This window comes from Mus pahari, chromosome 5, assembly GCF_900095145.1.
Source record: "Mus pahari chromosome 5, PAHARI_EIJ_v1.1, whole genome shotgun sequence".
NCBI lineage: Eukaryota > Metazoa > Chordata > Mammalia > Rodentia > Muridae > Mus > Mus pahari.
The window spans coordinates 110,548,452-110,570,898 of NC_034594.1; the positions used below are offsets into that span (position 1 = coordinate 110,548,452).

At 40.7% G+C, this 22,447-nt stretch overlaps 1 protein-coding gene across 5 annotated transcripts in view; it reads right to left on the reverse strand.

Moving 5' to 3' along the window:
- The window catches only part of Camsap2 (calmodulin regulated spectrin associated protein family member 2), a 76,815-nt gene that overhangs the window by 11,744 nt on the left and 42,624 nt on the right, over positions 1-22,447 (reverse strand). For 3 of the 5 annotated variants that reach the window (XM_021199222.2, XM_029538233.1, XM_029538231.1), the window contains 9 exons: positions 19,685-19,768; positions 19,224-19,256; positions 15,311-15,452; positions 14,920-15,059; positions 8,031-8,124; positions 6,104-6,197; positions 4,089-4,123; positions 3,033-3,102; positions 531-2,724 (listed from right to left, as the gene is read on the reverse strand). In XM_021199222.2, coding sequence (XP_021054881.1) covers positions 531-2,724; positions 3,033-3,102; positions 4,089-4,123; positions 6,104-6,197; positions 8,031-8,124; positions 14,920-15,059; positions 15,311-15,452; positions 19,224-19,256; positions 19,685-19,768 — 2,886 coding nt within the window. The remainder of the gene's footprint in view (positions 1-530; positions 2,725-3,032; positions 3,103-4,088; positions 4,124-6,103; positions 6,198-8,030; positions 8,125-14,919; positions 15,060-15,310; positions 15,453-19,223; positions 19,257-19,684; positions 19,769-22,447) is intronic. The other 2 variants (XM_021199223.2, XM_029538232.1) reach the window with 1 other exon arrangement.

Consider the following 22,447-nt stretch of genomic DNA (forward strand, 5'->3'; position numbering starts at 1 on the left):
ACTTTTGAGTTCCAGGACAGCCAGGGCTATACAGAGAAACCCTGCCTCAACCCCCCCCCCCAAAAAAAAAAAAATCACTTTATAAGATCCTATCTAATAAGTCTGTAAAACTCAAGTTGATCAAAAGTCTGTAAAATTTAAGTTGATAAAAAATGTTAAAACCTTAACATACTTAAATACAATGCAATTTGAGTGTTTTTTACCTATTGGAAATAGACGAATCCCTAAAAGAGCATCAATAAAAGTGAGAACAGGAGGTAGGAAACCACGTAATATGATTTAAATACAGGCGTGCCATGACTGTGGTGGAGGAGTGCAGCTCTGAGGCCACACTGGAATATGGTTCCATGAGCCAGTACTTAGTACTTAGTATTTCTGCAGTCCAAGGCCTGGTTTGCCTAGACACATTTCAGGAATAATGGCTGCCTTGTAATCAATGATATTGTTACTGAAGAAGTAAATGTATCAACTTAGAAAACTTCCTAGGACCCATTCTAGGAAGATGCTCAAAACGATGTCATTAGTATTACCTTAAAGAAGAAGCCACAGCATACTTTCTGGTCATCGTCAAACTGTTCCTTATCACTCTCTCCATCCAACTTCTCAACAGATACATCAGCCTTTTCAGGGGGTTTTAAATCGGACAGAGAAACTTCAATCAGATTGACATTTTTAGGAGCAGTAGGTGGGAAAACAGGTTTAGGAGGTGGCTCTGTGGGCTGGCTCAGTTGGTCCTCATTCGGTGTCACACACACAGTCTCTGTGATAGGCTGTGACAATACCTCAGACACTGTTGATTCAACAGGTTTAATCTCCTTCTCCCCAGGATTATGGTCACAAGATCCCAAAGTCCCTTTGCACTCTGAGGGCTCCTTTTTAATCTCCTCTTTCTGTTTGGGCTCTTTTTGGGGCTCTCCATCATCACCAAAGCATACGAATGACCGTGTCTGAATGGGAACCTGACTCGGGGAAAATCTTCTTAGCCGAGGAAGACTATCCACAGACCGAGGAGGTGTCAAGGTCCGGTTCAAAGGAGTGATTTTCAATTCATTTGGCCTTGGAGTCCTTTGATTTTTAACAGAAAAAGATGTGCTCTTCCTAGTGGAAGACTGTGGGGATGGATGAGTGGGGCGTGGGGAGTCTGAAGAGAATGGTGCAGCAGCTGATGACAGGCCTGCCTGTCTAGGTTTAAAATCTCGTATCTGCTTCTGTGGAGAGGGTTGTGGAGGTGAAATCACCCAAGACTGCTGCTCTCTCATCTGCATTAACATCTCCTGCTGAAGGGACAAGCGCTGCATTTCTTGTTGTAGAAAGTGCAGGGATGAGTTCAGCTTTTCAATGGACTTTGTATACTCTAAAATTTCCCCTTCATTTAAAGTCTCTTCTGAAGGGCTTGTCAGGTTCCACTGCTTCTCAGGGTCAACAGGCGTGGTTGGCGACTTCAGCCATCTGCCTGGAGGGGTCTCCATGCTTTCTTTTATGTCTGCCAAGGACTTGCTCCTCTGCCCATCCATCTTCTGTGGCTCCCTTTCTTTTGCTCGGTCAGTGTAGACTTTCTCGTCTTCTGCACCTGCTGCTTCCTCTCGGAGAGGGGAAATCCCTTCCCCTTTCTTCTTCACTACAGTCAGGAATGCTGTCCTTCCCATTTTCTGCCTCTGTTTGGTAAAAGCAGCTTCCATCTTCTTCTTCTGGGCTTCTATAGCACGTCTCTTTTCCTCCAGCCTCATCCTAAGGTGCACCATCTCAGAAGCCAACAGCTGTGTCGTGTCCCGACCTGGGGCAACACCCGCTTCCTCTGGAATTTGAGCCCAAGACACCACGTGAGGAATATTCAGTTCTGAGCCTTCTGGTGTTGTTTTTTGTGAACTGCTTCCACTACTTTTCCCATCAGTGTGATTCAGCTTCCTGAACTTCTGCTCAGCAAAGCTGGTCATTTTCACCCCAGAGCTAGAGGAGGCACTGCTCCCGGGCTGAGACTTGGTGCTGATGGTGCTTGGGCAAGGACTCAGGGCTTCCCTGGGGTTGCTGGCTCTTAGATCATAGTCCTGAAGAAGCTTAGATGCATCATCCATGTCGGAGTCTAAGCTAACAGTATAATCTCTCAAGGAGGAGTCTTCGTCCATGGTCTCCGGAATGTCTTCAGAAGGAACGTGAATTCCAGTGTCGACTTCTGTAGTGTCTGTTATGGGACTCAAGGCACCTTTCGTGTCAGTTATGTTATCAGGACTGGACTGGTTTAGCTTGATATTTGAATTCAGGATACTCAGATCTTGACCATGAAGAAAGAAGCCGTTAGCGATCTGATCTGGGCGTGGCGTATGAGGTGGTTTTTCAGTATCGTGGATTATCTGTAACGCTTCTTCAATGCTTGGCGTTTCTATCTGATTCCCAAACTCGTCTAGAAGCACTCTGTTTTGTAAAGCCCCATTTGGAAGCTTGTAGTGAGTATTCTCATTAGAGTTCAGTTCATTTGTGTTGAGAGGCATGTAAGATTTGAGGTCACCATGAGGGTCATCATGAAGCTCTTCTTCAATGCTCTCCTCCTCTTCTCCATTCACTGGCTTGAAGGACAAATTTTTCTTAATGTGCTTGGATGCACGGCTGTTGTTGAGAGCGAGCCCTTCATTGCTAACAGAGCGGATGATTCCCCGGTTTGGAGCGGAGCTCTGTGCATTGGCTTCTTTATCAAAAGAAATGTCAAATGAAACGCCATGTACTGATGTTCTGAAAAAAGATGTGAAGACAAAATGTTTAAGAAACTGCAGGAAAGAAACGACTTTAAACAGCATCGAGCAGTTTGGAATTCTGCCCTTCCTTCACTGTTCATGGCCTGCTGACCCCACGGTGAGCCGGGCTGCTTCATCTCCTTTCAGTTCATCTCTCTGACCTCTGTGACCCCCATGCTGCCCTTTTCAAAGTTAGGTCCTAGCTGAAATCCTGCTTTGACAAGCTGACTACAACAACAAAGCAGAGGGAGATGAAGCTGGCATTTTTTGGTGATGTGGCTATACCAAGAATAACTTTATTCTTACCTTTTCTCTTTAGGCCATGTTCCAATGAAGCCATCAACATAAGACATAGACGAAGATCTTCTAATTCCCCCTTCAAGTGCAAAGAAAGGAAAACTCATACACTGGACATATTTGAGAGTTCATTCATGGCACTAAAAGGTGGAACCACAGTAGCAATAACACAAACAAAGTAAATAATTCCTTTTTTTTTAAAGTTTATGGGAGAAATACATAATCTATAGCTAACACTTGACTAGCAAGAGAAGCTCTGCGTTTAACCCCCAGTAAACTACCTTCCTGCCAAAGTAAGTACATAAAGAATTTTAATTTTTATTTATTATGTATACAGTGTTTTACCTGTATGAATGTCTGTAGGCCAAAAGAGGGTACCAGAACTCATTATAGATGGTTGTGAGCCACCATATGGTTGCTGGGAATTGACCTCTCGAAGAGCAGACAGTGCTCTTAACCTCTGAGCCATCTCTGCAGCCCCAAGAATTTTTTTTATTAACAAACAAACAAACAAACAAACACATACATCAAGTGCAGTGGCACATGGCAGTAATACTAGTACTTGGGAGATTGGGGCAGGAGGGTTAGTAGTTTAAGACTAGCTTGGGTACCACAAAGAGACCTCAAGAAAAATACAAACAGGGCAACGTGGCACACCTCTGTTAGCTGGACTTGGTGGCACATGCCTGTATTCCCAGCACTTACAAAGCAAGACAGGAACATCAGAAGTTCACAGTCAACTCTGGCTATATAAAGAGTTTGAGGCCAGACTGGGATGTGTGAGACCTTGTCTCCAAAACAAAACAAAAGCAAGCACGAGGAATGGAGACATAGCCCACTGGTACTGCAGTTGTCTAGCACGGGATATACAAAGCTCTAGGTTTAGTCCACGATGCCACAAAAAGGGGAAAGAAAGCAGGCATGGAGCTACAGATGACTTACCACGTATGTAACAGATACTTTTCAGAAAAAAGACTAGATATTTTTTATATTTATTCTCATTTATTTCCAAGTTAGCCTACTTAACATAGCATTTTCCTCAAAAGGCTTTCTCAAATACATTACCTGAGGCTGAAGAATGAGTTTGCGGACGTGTATATCTAAAAGGCAAATGACGAGACTGTAAATATAGCTCCTTTTCAATGTACCACATAATATATAATAAATTCTCTTTCTCTCTTTTACATCCCCCCACAACACATACCTTTTAATGAACAATAAATTTTTTTAAAAAAAAATTAATTTGCAGTATTTTGGGGAAATTTGAATCTCCAACAATTTCTGTACAATAAAATCTCAGATGATCCTGACAAGCCTTTCAGCACAGCATCTGTCTGTGGACCTTTCCTGTTCTGACCTAACTGCCCTACTGTACTCAGTCCAAGGAAACTGACAAGTTTGCTTCTCATGTAATAGTGGTAACTGGCCAGATCAAGATATACTTTTAGTCCTCCTTTGAAGTTCTAAAGCACCATGCTCCGCTGGTATCAAGCGGGATATATATCCTCATCCCCCAGTGGTGGGAATGGGGGTAAGAGGCAGTAGCTTCAGCAGCTCACAGTCACACTGACCTTCAGCTCAGACAGACAGACGGCAGACTCAGAGGCCGCTCTCAATGCTGTGCCTTTACTGCTTATGAAAGCTCAATCAACGAGCTTTCTCTAGAATGCAGCCATTCTGAAGAACTGCCTCTGTTCAAACCAAACTCTTCCTGGGGTCTCTGATTCTTTCTCCCAGTTATGTGCAGCTTGTCTTCTCGGTTTATGTATACTCACTGATAGGTCTATCAATGAACACACAGTTCCCAAGCATGCCTGTGATAGCCCGCCTTCTGAGATACATTCCATAGCTTATACTCTTTCTTAGCTCTATGACCAGAGAGGGTAATCCTGAATACCAGTAAGTTGGTTATTAAATTGTTTGTTCTTTTCCTCTTCCCCAAAGAATGGCCAGCATGAGGCCCAGGCTGGGTAACTGCCTCACTCTCAGACTCGCACAGAGGACTCTGATGCTGTGATACTCTAGAACCAGGTAGAGCCAGGTAGATGGGAGAGCCGGTGGCCTGTCTTCTGCTATGACTGCCTCCTTTTTATTCATAAGACCTTTAATTTAGAAAGAGTAACATCTATAGATGTGACCAAATTATTCCCAGGGCTTCCTCAAAAGTTCTACAAAGGATCACGTGGAGACTTACAGACATTAGAGGGCCTAGGAGCCTAGGATGACAGTAGACAGGAACTCCTCAAGGGAGAGGGTTTGGAATCTACCTGGTTATTGGGGTTCTCCTAGAAAAGAGAGAGAAAATAGCCACTAGGGTATCTAAGTCAAAGGGATGAGTCTCCATAGGACCTAAGCCAGAGATGGGGAGACTGCTCACTCAGGGTCCTTATCCCAATTGTGACTGGATGACCCATTCTTAAAGCTCACTGGTCACTTCTGAGTAGAAGGTAGACAGCACAGAGATGGTCTTTTATCACAGCAACAAATATAAGTGGGGAACACCTGTTTCAAAGAGTTTTTAATAATAGGAAATTTACAAATCCAGGGCCATCAAGACCGCTCAGCAGGTAAAGGGACTTGTCAAGCCTGCTGACCTGAGCTTACTCCTGGAATACAGCATAGGAGAGAGCCGACTCCTACAAACTGTCATCTGACCTTCACACGTGTCACAAACAAAACTAAATGTGCTTAAAAATGTAACAATCCAGATATAAGTTTTAAAGTTCCATTAGGCCTAAGAGTCACCTACGAGATATTTTTCAATATTAACAACTGGATATTAAATAATTCTCACTTACAGGAGTGATGCAGCAGCAAGGTTTAACTTGAGACTCCTTATTTGGAACTTAGATTATTATCCCCCACTTTTCAGTGTTTGGTTCATTAAAAACCTATTTATATAAACACTCATTTCAGTAGAAATTTCAATTATATTTAAATTAAAATAGGCCTTAGTAGCATAAGTTACTTGTAAGTTAATTTACAAATCTAACTATAAAATTTAAAAACATTTTTATGTCAAGGTACTACTTGATTTCATTAGTAAATAACAGGGGAATAGTGACATCACTGTGGACTACCTGGAGGAGAAGTCAGAACTAGATGAACTATCCAGGACATTTCTTTTGGCAGCATTTAAGACAGGAACCGATGGCACGTCTTTTGCAGGCTCAGCTAGAATAAAAGATGAAACTTCAAAACTGTATCGTCGTCTGATTCCTAACACCACTGCAGGCATTCTGAGCCATAAGCAAACATTAACTTTCCGTTCTATTTCCCATAACTCTTTCTAATATAAATGTACCCTTAAATAATTTCCAAAAGGCCCAAAGAATTTCTTGATATAATCAGACTCTTAAAAATCCACTTAAAGTTAGTGGGATAGGTATCATAAAATAAATACAGGTATTCAAGACAAGGATAAGCCTGAGTGCTTAATATCATGAAAGTTTTCACAGAATTTTAGAGACACGAAGTAGGTTTCAGTTTTGCTTTTTATGAATAGCTGGTGAGTTTGTAGTTAACTAAAGACAGTCAGAACTTCACTGAAAAACCTCATTATATCTGGCTTACATACCCTTGTAAGTAATCCGAGGGAACCACTTAGTTTTGAGTGATGTTTGATGCAAAAGCTGTTGTTACTGCTGAGTGCTGGGTTTCAAAAGCCCCAAAACCCAGGACAAAAAGCAATGCAAGTGAAAGTCACACTAATTGCAAAATTATTGTATAAATACTGGTTATGATAATTATTAAAGGTAAGTGACAATAGCCTTAAGGGTCTAAACTTCTTTCAAGGAGGTATTCTTATCTAACAGCTCACTATTTAGAACCTCCTTTCAATGGCTTTGAGCTCCTAAACTAGATCACATACATGCTATCTTATACTGCCCAGCATGGGGCCCGCGGGCAGCAGTTTATAAAGTAAGATTATACCCACCACAACAATAAGTTTCTTTTGCTATTTTATGACCCCCTCCTCTTTCTTCCTAATTTTTTTTCCCTTTATATCTCTGAGAAAGCAGGGGTTAACTACAGTGGTTAGAAAAAGGAAATTGGAGGCAAGGAAAGTTGCTAAGTAGCTGGGGAGTAAAATAATCACGTTCTATCCTGGGTATGGTAGCCATTGTAGCAGGAAGAACTAGCCCCATAATTTTAGCTGGAAGAAAGTTCTAAATTTAGAAGAAACGCTAAACATAGAATCGTTTTTACTTGTAGGAATGTATGTCTGATTTTAAAAATAAAAGCCAGTTTTACTGTGCTATACAGAGCATTTGCTCTATAAAAAAATCCAGAAGGGATTCTTTTTACTTTATTTATTTTTTTGCTTTCTGGCAGAGATGAAGTTTGAACCCAGGGCTGTATGGAAGCTAGACAAGTACTCCACCATTGAGATGTGCTCCCAGCCTTTGTCAGCAATTCAGTCTTTATCATAATTATATTGTAATAACAAAGGCTACTAGTTTAAAAAAATATAACCACAAAGTATTTCATTGTTTAAAAGAAAAATCAAGTCTTAATGGAGTGGAGTTTGGGTAACAGGATGTTAAAAACAAAGAATCCAGTAAGAAATAAAAACTGCAGATCAAAATAAAGGGATTAAAGGCATGGATGCCAAGATGGTGCCCACTTGGCCTTGAGAGCTCCATGCCGTAAAATACCAAATAAAGGGCTACTTTATTCTGTTTCCTGCAGATAATCTGGTACCTTGACTACTAAAACATTAGACTTTTAAAATCAAGGATAATGGCTGGAATCTAAAATAATAGCAAGTTTCTATCTAAAAACAATAACCGGAGGAGCCAGGCAGTGATGGCTCACACCTTTAATCCCAGCACTCAGGAGGCAGAGGCAGGTGGATCTCTGTGCGTTTGAGACCAGCCTGGACAACCAGTGCTATGAAAGAAACCCGTCTTAAAACAAACAAACAAACAACAACAAAAACTCAAAACCAACTGAAATGTATAACCCTTCCATTTTTCTACATTAAAAATTACCAAGATAGATTACCTCCCTGTGGACGGACAACACGAGGCTGCACGAATGAGGGCTTCACCACTTCAAACCACCAGAAGAGCTCGGCCATGAACACCAAGTAATTACTCTACACAAGAGAGTCGGGAAGGTTAAGAGAAGCCCTACATTAGTAAAACCAATCGTATAATAGTGAAAAAGTTATGCTTTATCTTTTCAGATATGTTTGAATTCTACACACGTGTTATTTAAAAATGTTCACTATGTTGTATTAAAGCTGGAGGAAGAAGTTTAGAACTTGTAACCACTCATGTCCAGGCCTCTGATACAAAGCTTCCAGACATTGTGGTCTTTCGCTGTGTCCAACCCTGAGATAACAGACGTCTCTTCTTCCAGGATGAACATAAACACGTAGCACAAAGAGCATTTACCATTTAAAAAAAGTAAGATTTTTCTGGAAAAAGTATGTAACTTAAATATTGTATCCACATGTTTGATAATGTTAAATTCAACAGTTATCCACATGCTAAGTAATAACACACTCTATACATTATCATGACTAAAATAATCTTGAAATATATAAAAACACTGCTTTTATCACTTAATACTTCTAATTTTGAAAACATTAAGGATAACAATCTTTTATTACTTATACTTGAAAATGCAAATAATTCTTTAAATGGCTTAAAGGAGTTCTCAAAAACATGCTTCTACAGGATTATACATATAATATATAACTATGTACATACAATTATATGATTTGGGGTTTTGGATTTTTGTTTTGAAACAGTCTTGAACCTGAGCAGTGGTGTTAAAGATGTATCCTACTGTACTAGAATTAGGCTTTTATGTTAAAATATACATAAAGAATAACTTCCATTTTAGGTATTTAATGTATTTCTAAAAATAGCACTATATGAAACCCGTTTTCTTCATTATGGCTATTATCACTGGAAATGTGGGTGTTTTCTGATGTCCTGCCTTCCACATATTTGCTAATTTTGAACGATCCTCAAGGCTAGCATGAACATGCTTCCTTAGATTTGACCACCGGGGCTTCCTACTTAAGCTGGTAACATCCATATCATCTGTCATCTTATGGCTCCAGAAAGCAAAGGAGCCAAGGATGCCTCCAAGTCTCTGATTTGAGTAACTGTGACTGCCACGAATAAAACAAAGACTGGAAAAACAGGGGACTAAAAAGGTCTTGGACACTTTCCCAGACATCGCAGTGCCTGTGGACATGTGTGGCAGAGCACTGTGGGGACACGGAGCACAAGACAGGACCCACTGGGCTGTTTACTTTCAGTGTTTGTTTTCACTGTGGATTCCCAGAACAGTCAAACGCTTACACATAAACAGCTATTATTTGAAGTGATTGACATTTGTCCTTTCTTTTAAAAAGAGCATGTTTCAGTCCCTTACACTGTGGACACACCCCTGCCTGCCTTCTCATAAGCTCTGCATTCCTAATTATATTCACAACTTACCCTTCCTTTCAACTTTCTTCCATTGAAAAATAAGACCTCTCAGTAAATCGCCCTCTTATTTCTCCTCACCCCTACACTTTGACCTTCTGATGAAATTCCTTAAGATCGGACTCATACTAACCCCACACTTCTTCCCGACCTTATGCTGAACCATTCCAGTCTCACACTGAGTTGGGCCACTTCTCCAGAACAGCTCTGGGTGGGGCCAGCTAGCTCAGACCACTCTGCTTTTTGTTCATTATAAGAAACAGCTTTGATCTACCATGTCTTCTTCACCATGGTGGCCCACCTCAACCAAAGGCTGAGAAAAAAACAAAGCTAGCTGTGCATGGATCAAAACTTCCGAAACTAAGCAGAAATAAATCCTTCCTTAGTCCTTTACCCAGATGCCTGTTACAGCCACAGAAGGCCAACACATTAAAATCGTTACGACCTATACATCGCTTTATAATCTTTACAGTACACCCTTTACAGCCAAAGGATAAACTCTGTAAGTGCTGGTGGTAGGCTCTACTCTACTACTACTGTTAACTAGAAGCTGACTGTCTTAAAAAACACCCCTTAAATGTGCAGTAATTATAGAAAAGGAGTTGATAGAAAAGGAGTGTTTATTTTAAGGACCTTGGTAAGAATTGTCCTAATAACATAATGGCAATAATTGGCCACAAGATGGCAGAATTGTAGAAATATTTTTCTAGTAATTAAACTGGAGATTATTTCATTATAAAATGATAATTAAATGACAATAAACTGGTCATATTCCAGAAATGGTACAATTTAAAATTGTCTTTCCACGTATTTTTTTACTCAGATTCTCCCTACGTAGCCCTGGTTGATTTATAACTGACAGTGTAGACCAGACTGGCCCGTAGCTCCCAGAGATCATTCTGTCTGTCTGTCTGTCTTTCCTGAGTGCTGGGGTTAGAGGTTGCGTTGCCAACCCTGGCCTACTTTTTAAATATACGAAGCATGTGCCTGCACGCGGGTTTGTGCATGTGAGTGCAGATGCCAATGGAAGCCAGGAAGTTGCCAGCCAACATGGGTACTAGGAACTGAACTCAGGTTCTCTGGAAGAGCAGTACCTGCTTTCAACACGGAGCCATCTCTCCAACCTCTACTTCCTTTAGTTGTGAAACACACCTACATAGTTAAACGGTGTAAACAACAAGAATGGGGAAGTCTAGCAAATCTTCACACCTTCACCAATATCTAATACCACATTTAGAAAAATTACTTTTGTTTAATAGTTACCCTAATCATCCTTTTTCTGAATCTATAAATGTGTCCCTCAGTATCTATGCGCAGTTGGTTCCAGGACCCCATATAGACACCAAAGATTTATAGATGCTTAAGTCCCTATGTAAGCTTATGTAGTACATGCACAGAACCCATCCGAACCCTTCCATGGAGTGTTGGTTCTTTCCCCCAACAATGTAAGTCCTGGGACAAAATTCAGGGTGTTGGGTTTAGTAGTATGAACCATTACCAGCTAAGCCATCTCTTCAGTGCCCACAGGACAGTTAAAATCACGTCTACTCTACTTACAAATAGTTAATACAACATGTAAATAATTATTACAATGAATCATTTAGGGAATGGCTGGGAATATGGGTCAGTGGTCCTGAGCTTAATCCCTAGCCCTGAAAAAAAAAAGAGCCTTGAAAAAAACCTGAGAAAAAATTTCTCAGGTTTAAAATACACACAGAGAGAGAGAGAGAGAGAGAGAGAGAGAGAGAGAGAGAGAGAGAGAGAGAGAGAAAGAAAAAGAGAGAAGTAATATACTTTTTGTAACTTTACCCTCACTTAACAATTTCTTAGGACCTTTCTACTTCAGTAAAAACAACAAACTCGGGGCTGGAGAGATGGCTCAGTGGTTAAGAGCACCGACTGCTCTTCCAAAGGTCCTGAGTTCAAATCCCAGCAACCACATGGTGGCTCACAACCATCCGTAATGAGATCTGACTCCCTCTTCTGGTGTGTCTGAAGATAGCTACAGTGTACTTACATATAATAATAAATAAATCTTTAAAAAACAAAAAACAAAAACTCTCAACTACCTCCCTTTCAATGGATCAAAACTTATATTACAAAACACTGAATGTACGCCCCCACTACAATGGATATTTCTAACTTTTCAACATCATAAGCAATCCTTTACATGCCTTTCGATGGCCAGCCCTGCCCGCTAAGTAACAGTTTGCCAAGTGCACTGCAAGGGAGCTAGGCTCCAACTGGCACACAGCCAGGCCTTCTGATGCTCTTTTGGGGTGGTACTTAGGATCCAGTACAGGAACTTGCTTAGGCAATGTCCAACAGTCCTTTAAAGCAGTCAGATCCCAACCTGTATTTCTACAAGAGGAAAGGGCAGCACTCATTTTCCACTATTAAAAGTTAAAGTGAGCCGGGCAGTGGTGGCACACACCTTTAATTCCAGCACTCGGGAAGCAGAGGCAGGCGGATTTCTGAGTTCGAGGCCAGCCTGGTCTACAAAGTGAGTTCCAGGACAGCCAGGACTATACAGAGAAACCCTGTCGCGAAAAAGAAAAAAAAAAGACAATGTCCTTTGCCTTACAGAAGCTTTGCAATTTTATGAGGTCCCATTTGTCAATTCTTGATCTTATAACACAAATCATTGGTGTTCTGTTCAGGAATTTTTCTCATGTGCACATATGTTCAAGGCTCTTCCCCACTTTCTCCTCTATAAGTTTCAGTGTATCTGATTTTATGTGAAGGTCCTTGATCCACTTGAGCTTGATCTTTGTACAAGGAAATAAGAATGGATCAATTTGCATTCTTTTACATGCTGACCCCCAGTTGAGCCAGCACCATTTGCTGAAAATGCTGTCTTTTTAGCCACTGAATGGTTTTAGCTCCTTTGTCAAAGATCAAATGACCATGGGTGTGTGTGTTCATTTTTGGATCTTCAATTCTATTCCATTGATCTTCCTGTCTGTCACTGTACCAGTACCATGCAGTTTTTATCACAGTTGCTCTGTAGTACAGCTTGAGGTCAGGGATGGTGATTCCCCCAGAAGTTCTTTTATTGTTGAGAATATTTTTCACTATCCTGGGTTTTGGGTTATTCCAAATGAATTTCCAAATTGCTCTTTCTAACTCTATGAGGAATTGAGTTGGGATTTTGATGGGGATTGCATTGAATCTGTAGATTGCTTTTGGCATGATGGCCATTTTTACTATATTAATTCTGCCAGTGCATGGGCATGGGAGATCTTTCCATCTTCTGAGATCTTCTTCAATTTCTTTCTTCAGAGACTTGAAGTTCTTGTCATCACAGCCACATTCCCATGGATGGTGGACATGGGAACTCAGCTCTTAAAGCTTGGACAGTGAACACTTTGCCCACTCACCTTCTCTCCAGGCCCCGGTCCTGGGCTGGGGATATAACTCTAGAGATAGAGGGCTTACCTAGAATGTGAGTTCTTGGATTTAACTTCAGTACCACATAAATCAGATGTGATGGTTTAAATAAGAATGCCCCCATACTTAGGATGATGTATTTGAGTATGTGATCCCCATTTGGTGGAACTGTTTGTGAAGAATTAGAAGTTGGAGCCTTGTTGGAGGACATGTATCACCAAAGGAAGGCTTTGAGGTTTCAAAAGCCCATGCCATTACCAGATAGCTTTCTGTCTCCCTGCTACTTATGGATTAGGATATATGCTCTCAGCTACTGCTGCAGTGCCCTGCCTGCCTGCTGCCTGCTGCCTGCTGCCTGCTGCCTGCTGCCTGCTGCCTGCTGCCTGCTGCCTGCTGCCTGCTGCCTGCTGCCTGCTGNGGACAGCCAGGACTATACAGAGAAACCCTGTCTCGAAAAACAAAAAAACAAAACAAAACAAACAAACAAAAAGTGAAAATGAGGTACCCAGCAACATGGACCAAGCAACCTCTCTCGAGCTTAGAGCCTTAAGATAGAGCTCTGCATTCAACCTCATGGTTATGCTTACAAAGTTCTAAATATCAGGATTAATGGTTTATTGAAATTCTACACTCTGTTCTGTTCTCCAAAATGGACAGGAAGGAACACTACCAAACTTAGTCTATACCAAACTAATGTATAAAACAAATACATCTTAGGAGTATGACCACTTTTCATATTATAGAAGCAGTACTTCTATTTGATAACATATGCTAGAAAAGTCATTAGTAAGATATAGTAACAGTGTAGGTAAACCTTCAGAATTGATTAATCAAGGTTTTTCATTTGATGTGTCAGAGTAGGGAGTGACCATGAGTCACTGGGACTACCGCCCCATTTGGAAATGCTTTTATCATTGGCTCTATTTTCTGCCCTTTGGAGATCCTGAAATGGACAAAGGAAAAAGAGAAGACACTAGAGACTAAGAATTCCAAGTGTAAGTAGACAGGAGCATCATCATGAGAGGAGCTCTTGAGCACTTCCAAGTAGGCCTAGCACTGGAACTCTGACTAGGCTCAGCAGAAAACTCAGCTCTAAGACAAACCTCTAAGTCAAACTAAATGTATTACGACCATTTATTCCTAAAGCTTTGAAACAGAAGCAGCACATGGATTGACAAAATTAATACTGTTACAATGACCACATTACTGACGTGATCTGCAGATTCAATGTAATTTCCATCAAAATTACAGAACTAGAAAACACAATCCTGAAATTCACCTGGAAGTCCCAAACCTTGAAAAGCCAAAGTAACCCTGGGCAAAAAGCACACCTGACATCTGATTTAAAATGAGACTAGAGATGGCTTGGCTGTGGTAGAGTAGACCCAAGCCTGAATCCCCAGCAACTCCATAAAAGCAAGGAGTAGTGGTCCTATCTGTAATCCCACACACACACACACACACACACACACACACACAAATAAAAATACACACGCACACCAAAGCTTTTCATTTGATTCTCTAATTAAAACTCCTTCATGAAAAAGCAAGCCTTATTACTGGCGCTTTGTTAGAAGGGTGTTTCAGTACAGCCTCAGGCATCAATCTAACTCAAGCCTCACCATCATTTTTCAGAACGCTGGAATTACTGGCATACACCCACACACAGCTTGCTTATAAAGGAAGATTCTCATCTTTTGTTACATTTACCTATGATCAAAAAACATTTAATGGTTCATACTCTACTCTGCCCACACTAAAACAACAGATCAATTTTATAGACAACTTTTTGTTTGCCTTTACAATGTACCAGACTTGTGGCTAGCAATGGATATTTAAGGAAGAAAAAGCATCTCCCCCACCCCTAAGTTCTTCACTGATAAAGTTATTTTATAACCTTTGTTTTATATTCAATTCTTTTTGGAGCTAGACTCTTCTGGATTCCTGGCTGGCCTCAGACTCATCACAATCTCAGGCTGGCCTTGAACTCCAGCTCCTCCTGCCCCCCTTCCCTTCCCCCTTCTATTGCTAGTCCTTTCGAGAAAGACTGAACTTACCTTTATGGATGAAGCAGCATAAAGCATATCTTCCAAGCTGAAATGGCAGCAATGGTTTAAGTATTCTTGGCAAAATTCCTGAATCAGTTGTAGATTGTACAGACTGTCGGCCAAAGACATAGTTTCTTTCAAACAAATATCTTCAAATAGAAAAGTGGATGGCTTTGGGTTAACCATGAACACTTTATAACTATTAACAGTACAAATATGCAAGTATGTAAAATTTGTTTAACAAACATGTATTTATAACTAATAGCCATTAGACAAAAAGTTCTCAGAATTATACTTAAATGTTCCTTTTTAAAAACCTTCATTAGTTACTAAATATTATGGTTTAAATGTTTTTTTGCCATCTGCCCACACTTTAGAATCCCTTCCCTGAAACACCTACCCTCTAGCCGGACAACAGCAGGGCAGTAGAAGTGAATGAGGGCAGCTAGCGCGCAGCCATCAGTCCCATCCTTCAACAAGTTTTCCACCAATGGAATGCAAGGCAGTTGCTTAAGCAGTGTTTGCTCCTTCCTGTAACGAGCCTACGACAGAAAGAGTTCTAAATAAATACTACACAATGCAAGGAAAACAAGCAGTCAAAACCAGAACTGTAGATTCTAGTTCTTAGTCACATTACAAAATATAAACAGGAGAAAGAAGAATTTCCAACTACACAGCTTTTTTGCGGGGAGAGGGCAACAATACTATATATTACCAAGGTTAAATTTACAGCAACACTAATTTCTTTCTCTGTTTTTGGTTTTCTAAGACAGGGTTTCTCTGTATAGTCCTGGCTGTCCTGGAACTCACTCTGTAGACCAGGCTGTCCTTAAACTCAGAGATCCACCTACCCCTGCCTCCTTAGTTCTGGGACTAAAGTCTGTAATTTCAAATCTATAAACTTAAGATAACATTTTAGCAATGATATCACATGGCACTTACTTTACAATAGTTAGACAATCACAAAACAGATCTGAACACTTTGCATTTAAATCAGTTCTGTTCATTTACTGATTAAATTTCCATTTACTTAATATTAGAAGAAAGTCTAAAAGTTCTCACACAAAGACTTATTAGCTTTTGAAGCTTTTGAAGAACAAAGGTATCATTTGAGAAAAAAATAATTACTATAAGAGCTATCAAAATTGGTGAGTGGAAAAAAGTACTATTTACAAAGGAGCCCCAGAGCAGCCTGTTCTGACTCCCATCTGAATGTTGAGGTACATGGCACCAGACCTCAGAACTAGTGACAGCCAAGTGTAAGGGTCGGGCTCCCTTAGAAAAATAGATCTTTGCTTTCTAAAAATAACTTTATGTGGCTCAATAAAGAATGTTAATGTAGGGCAGGCAGATGTCTGTGAGTTCGAGGCCAGCCTGGTCTACAGAGTGAGTTCCAGGACAGCCAGAGCTACACAGGGAAGCCTTGTATATAAAAAAACAAAATAATAAAATAAAAATGTTAACACAGCTCTCTAAAAATGAGAAATGCTATAAAAAGTTAAGAGAAAATCTTTTGAGCCATATTACCTGCACTTACATCCTGGTTCTGCCACTTACTAGCTGTGACTTTGGACAAGTTACCTAAACTCTCACTTGTCATTTTCCTTATCTGTAAAATGGGGGCAGTAAAACCTACTTTGAGTACTGCTGGGGGACTTAAAAAGACAGACACACAGTGCTATGTACACTACTGGGCACACAGAAACAATCAGTACAGGCTGGCCATTATTAACTAGAAGCTTTCCTAAAGCCAAAAAGAATAATGCTTACGATTTACTAATGGTACATAAAACCTTATATTAACAAAAAGTACGATTACATAGGCTATTGATATTTAGTAGTCATTTACAAAAAGATATATTTTTATGTATATCGGCATGTAAATATATACACCATATGTGTGCCTTGTATCCATGAAAGCTAGAGAGGGTCAGATGCTCTGAGCCTGAGTCACAGAGGGTTCTAAGCCACCATGTGGGTTCAGGGAACAGAATGTGGTCCCTCTGCAAGAGTAGTAAGTGCTCTGAACTGCTGAAACACCCTCCAGCTGTAGGTGTCTTTAAAGAAAAGAACGATTTAATTTTTTTCTTCAATTATATCTATAAACTGTCACCTCTGCAATTTATAATTAAAATACAATTGTGAAAAACTGCTTCTGGGAACAAAAACAGAAATTTATTGAACAAAACACTTAACACATGAAGGTGCAACTCAATTCTTTTAAATGGCATACTCCAGAAAACATATCATCAATGAAGAAAAGGGACCTATTTCTGCTTATCCCTCCCTAGCTACTGACTGGCAAGAATCATGGAGCACGTTTTCTCTTGGAAAAGAACAAAGCAAAACAAAACAAAAAACTGGAGGACTGCAAGGCAGACGTTATATCCCCAACTCATACATCATCTATATTCAGAAAACAATTATTTACATGTGCAAATCTCTCACATAGATTACACTTTTCTGTTCTCCTTCTCATTCTGGGGTGCTATTCTACAGCCTAAACTGCCCTGGCCTTGGCCTCTAAACGTTGATGTTACAGCCGTGAGACGCCTTCCATAGCCTAGCCTAGACTCTTTGATTACTGACTTTTCTATCGTCTCTAAAACCCTTCATTACTGCTGTGAGATAATTCAAAGGAGAGAGGAGAGAAAGAAAGGAAGAAAGAAAATCAACCAGTGGTAAGCTCTCTTTCCAGACAGTGAGCACTGCTCCAGGCCTGCCTTCTTTTCTCCAGTTATCTAGCACAGTGGCCATAGTGAGCCAACTTAGCCCAAGCAAAACTAGTTTAATGTATTCTACTCCCTCTGCCAATCAGTATGTGTGGACGAGAAGTGTGTGTGTGTGCCCGGGCTGACAATAAGTCTCTATGGTTTAGAGTGGCAATTATAAATGGCAGGCCAAAGTACTTCCTAAAGATTATACCCAATAAAAATCCACACTGAGCAAACAAACTTTAATGTGAGGTTTGTACAATTCCAAGGTAAGTTTATCTGCACTCCATGAGTTACATGGAACCTTTAAATACTGAATATGCCTTGTGTTTTGTATTGTATCCCAGGCTGGCCTTGAACTCACTACATAGTCAAGGATGATTGTCAACTTCTGATTTTCCTGCTTCTGTCTCCCAAGTGCTGAGACTACAGATATATTACCAGTATACTTGATTTACACAATATTAGGTGTTGGGACCAAACCCAGGAAGCCCATGTTTTATAAGTTCACTGCACAAAAATATTTCATAGTCTTTTTACAAGCTTAAAAACCTGGCATTCAAAGGGATCACGTATTTTAAATCAATGGTTAAACATTATATAGGTATATGTAATTTTAATTACATATAACATAATTAAATATAACAGAATCTACATATGTGTGTATATTCATATATATGTATGTTATATATATGCAAATGGAAAACCACTTCCATGCCTGGTGTCTGCAGATGTCAGTAGAGGCCATCGGATCCCCTGGGACTAGAGCTATGGATTAATTGTTAGCTGTTCTGTAAGCGTTGGGAATTGAACCCATATCCCTGTAAAGAGTAGCCAGTACTCTTAACTGCTGAGCTATCTCTCCAGCTCACTAACTTGTATGTTTTTATCAGGACGGTGCCTAAGAGGTCTTAGAATTCTTTAACTGCTCACGCTTAACCTTGAAGTATCAATCATAGGTCAACTCAGTGTTTCATAAAGTATAAGTGCAATACTGGTGGAACACAGATAAGCTTTTAACTTCTATCAAATAGTAAAGTGTTATCTTTACATAGGATAACAAGAAAATTGTTTTGCCAAAAATTATTTAAACATTCAGGCAACTTACAAGATTATTCAAATTAACTTATGAAAATTTATGAAAACTCTTTACTAGTAGCAAGATTTTGTATCCATACTTGCATTAGTAATAATGGTCTATGAATGCTGTGATGAACAAATGTGCTTATTCTTTCAAGTGTCCTTAAAACTGGCTAGACTCATTAATTTTTATTTTATATTATGAACATATCTTAAAACCCGATCCCTCACCAGGCATGGTGGCACACACCTTTAATCCCAGTACTTGGGAGGCAGAGGCAGGGGGATTTCTGAGTTTGAGGCCAACCTGGTCTACAGAGTGAGTTCCAGGACAGCCAGGGCTACACAGAGAAACCTGTCTCGAAAACAAACAAACAAACAAAACAAAACAAAACAAAACAAAACAAAAAAAAGATCCTTCTACTTAATGACAATCAGATCTATATGAAATGATGATAGCAGCAAGCTATAGATAATACCACCAATACCATTACAATCGAAATAGTGAGGAAAACTTACTGGAACCAGTTTCCAAAACCATTTGGAAGGAGACTTCAGAGAAAGCATGGAGGAAGACAGAGAAGCAGGGGGTAAAGGAAAGGTCGTTCAGAATCACTTAAAAATAAACCCATATTATTAAAGTAAAAAGATTCTAAGGTTAGATTCTTAGACATTAGTGGACCAACTCTAAGAAGGCAATAGGCTTTCTGAAGGGAAAAACATTCACTCCAATAACAGCAACATAAAGCAAACATCAATGTAGTGACATGACTGGGAATTTAAATGTTAGTAATTCTGCTATCTCATGGTATCCTACAGAATATTATGTTTTACTCTTTAAAAACTAAATTCATAAGTTTCTAATCTCAGTACAATTTAACTATTAGTGATTGTTTATTTTGTATTTCCTAGGATAATTTCTGGCATCTATAAAATATATGAATATATCATCATAATACATGTCATATTGCAGTGTATACCTTTTGACCTCCTGGTGCTTCAGCTGGGTGGTGCTCTTTAGATTTTTGTTCTTGTTCCATTATGTCTTTCAAGTGTTCATTTACCTTAAAATATAAAAATCACCTTGAATTTCATTAAAATATAGCAATAAAATCACATAGCTAGATTCCCAATATCAAGTACTGTGGGGCAGTGGACTGTGCACAGACAGCCTGGTCTCCAGTTGAGTATAGTTCTTGAATCCCGGGGGACCCAATGGGTGGTGATTTCCACCTATGCAGAATGGAAGGTGTTCAACTGTGTCTCCTGGACCCCTGGCTTCTGTCAAAGTTACTGCCCCCACAGCCCCTACAGGAGAGGTCTGTGGCTATCAGTCAAGGCAGACAATGTCCCAAGTTTCTGGCAAGACTCTACCCCCACACTTACCTGACTATAGCCAGATACGCTCCTCCCCAGTTACCTGGCAACAGCAAGATAGCCCAGCCCACTAAAAGAGGGGCTGCCTGGCCTCTCCTTGCTCTCTTTAAGCTCTAACTAAGCTCTATCCTTTCTTACTCTCATCTCTAGCCCTCCTTCTCTCTCTCTTCCTCCCCCCCTTCCACATGGCCATGGCAGCCTCTCTCTCTTTCTACCTTCTCTCTTTCTCCCTGCCTTTCTACAATAAAACCATAGACTGTCTCTGCTCATCAAAGCCTGCTGTGCTTGAACAATGGGATAGGCTTAGGCTTTCCCCTAAAGAGCTAGGGGTGTCTAATCTTCCACTGGAAAGCCTTCCTGTGCTCTGGGCAAGGACTGGACCAAGGACTCTAGCCCAAGTGGGAACCACTCAGCGCTCCCCTCTGCCCCTCATTTTGTCCTCAGCTCTTCCGCGGTGTCCAGTGGTGTCTGGGATGCCTGAGGCCAAGAACCTGGTACCTAGGACTGCCCCCTGTCCACCACCCACTGAGCTGGGGTCCATGATTTCCTACACCCGGGGCCACAGTCCTTCCACGTCTGCCCACGGCTCAGCGCACCGAAACTCTGGCGGGACGCAGGTTTCCTCCCGCTCCCCCTTTCCCCACACTGACTGTCCCACAAAGTACAGGTAACACTCAAATGAAATATCATTTCTACAACTAAAAATAGTACCCTACATGGAACTTTATCTAAAACTCTAAAATCAGTTCCATAAACTACACAGTACATACTGAGCACCTACTGTACATCAGAAACTGTTCTAGTTCTTGTTATATAGTTCCTGATATACAGTATAAGAGCTTATTATACTTTTAACATGTACAGTACTACTAGGCATTCAACACACAAAGCCCATCTGTGATAACAACTGTAAATTCTGTACAGAACACAAGCAGCAAGGCTGAAGTCCATGTAGAGCCCAATGGTAGCACATGAGGCATCTGGTGTGAGACCCTGTGCTCCATCCATAACACCAAATATGTAATTTATGCATGCAGGTGTGTTGACATGTAAAAACCCTGTAAAGGTAAACAAAAACAAGCGGCAGGAGGAAAGGACTCAGCCTTAGGAAGAAATGAACACGGCGGAGTGTATTTATACGTCTATAGTCATCTGGGAAGGATCTCAGAGAGTAACTATCTCCATTGGGTGGACATGTCTACAGGAGACTGTCGTAACTGATGTGGGAAGATACAGCCCACATGAAGGTGCCCCACTGAGGAGGAGGGTGGTGTGATGGTGGGAAAGTGCTGTGTGTGTGTGAACGTGTAAGAGTAGAGACACTGAGTTCAGCACAAACAAGCACACAGCACGCATTCATTTCTCTGTGTTCCTGACTATGGGTATGATGTGGCTATCTCTGCCTTGATTTCCCCACAACGAGGAACTCTAACTTAGAACTGTTAGCTGAAAAAAGCCCGTTGCTCTCTAAGTTACCTTCTGTCAGGGTCTTTTATCACAGCAACAGAAATGAAACAGGACATGGGGTCTCCTTACAATTGATCCAGGAAAGAGTGACTAGAACTTAATCAGAGAAGCTCGCTCACCGGCTTGAAGAGCAATCTGACACTGTTAGAGTGGTCCATGTGTGGGAGAGCACCCTGGGAAGAACAGGGTCTCAACCTTCCTAATGCTCTGACCCTTTAACAAAGGTCCTCAGGTTAGGGTGGCCCCCAACCAGACAATGATTTTGTTGCTACTTCCTAACTGTGATGTTACTAGTTATGAATTGTAAACATCTGGTATGCAGGATATCTGATGCGTGACTCACAGGGGTTGAAACCCATAGCTTGAGAACCACCAGTCTACAAATTTTTGGCTACAGCTTGAACTATGTATACTTAAAAAAGAACCCACAGACCTGATGGAGAGAACACCTGCTGGAAGGTCAAAGAAGCTGCCACCACAAGACAGGCAGGTTGGTGTTCAAATTCCATCAAACAGTGGAGTGTTTGGTATAAATACCGCGGGTTTCCATGGAAATTTTAGAATGATAGTGTATGTTTCTAGAGAGGGCTAAGTTTAATTTGAGGGGGAAACAAGTATGTACTGGATTTGTCAGCATGAAACAATTTCAGGGTATGAATGGAGATGAGAGAGTGACAAGAGACAGTTAACCAATTAGTAATGTCTACAGGAAGTTCAGTGGGGTTTGGAGTGATGTATTTCAAGTTCTGAAGAACTACTACAGCCAGTCCAGAGCACTGTGCCAGCAAAGCTACTTGTCACAACTGAAGCGAAGATAAAAAATTTCCATAATAAAAAGACTAATAGGGCTGGTGAGATGGCTCAGCGGGTAAGAGCACTGACTGCTCTTCCGAAGGTCC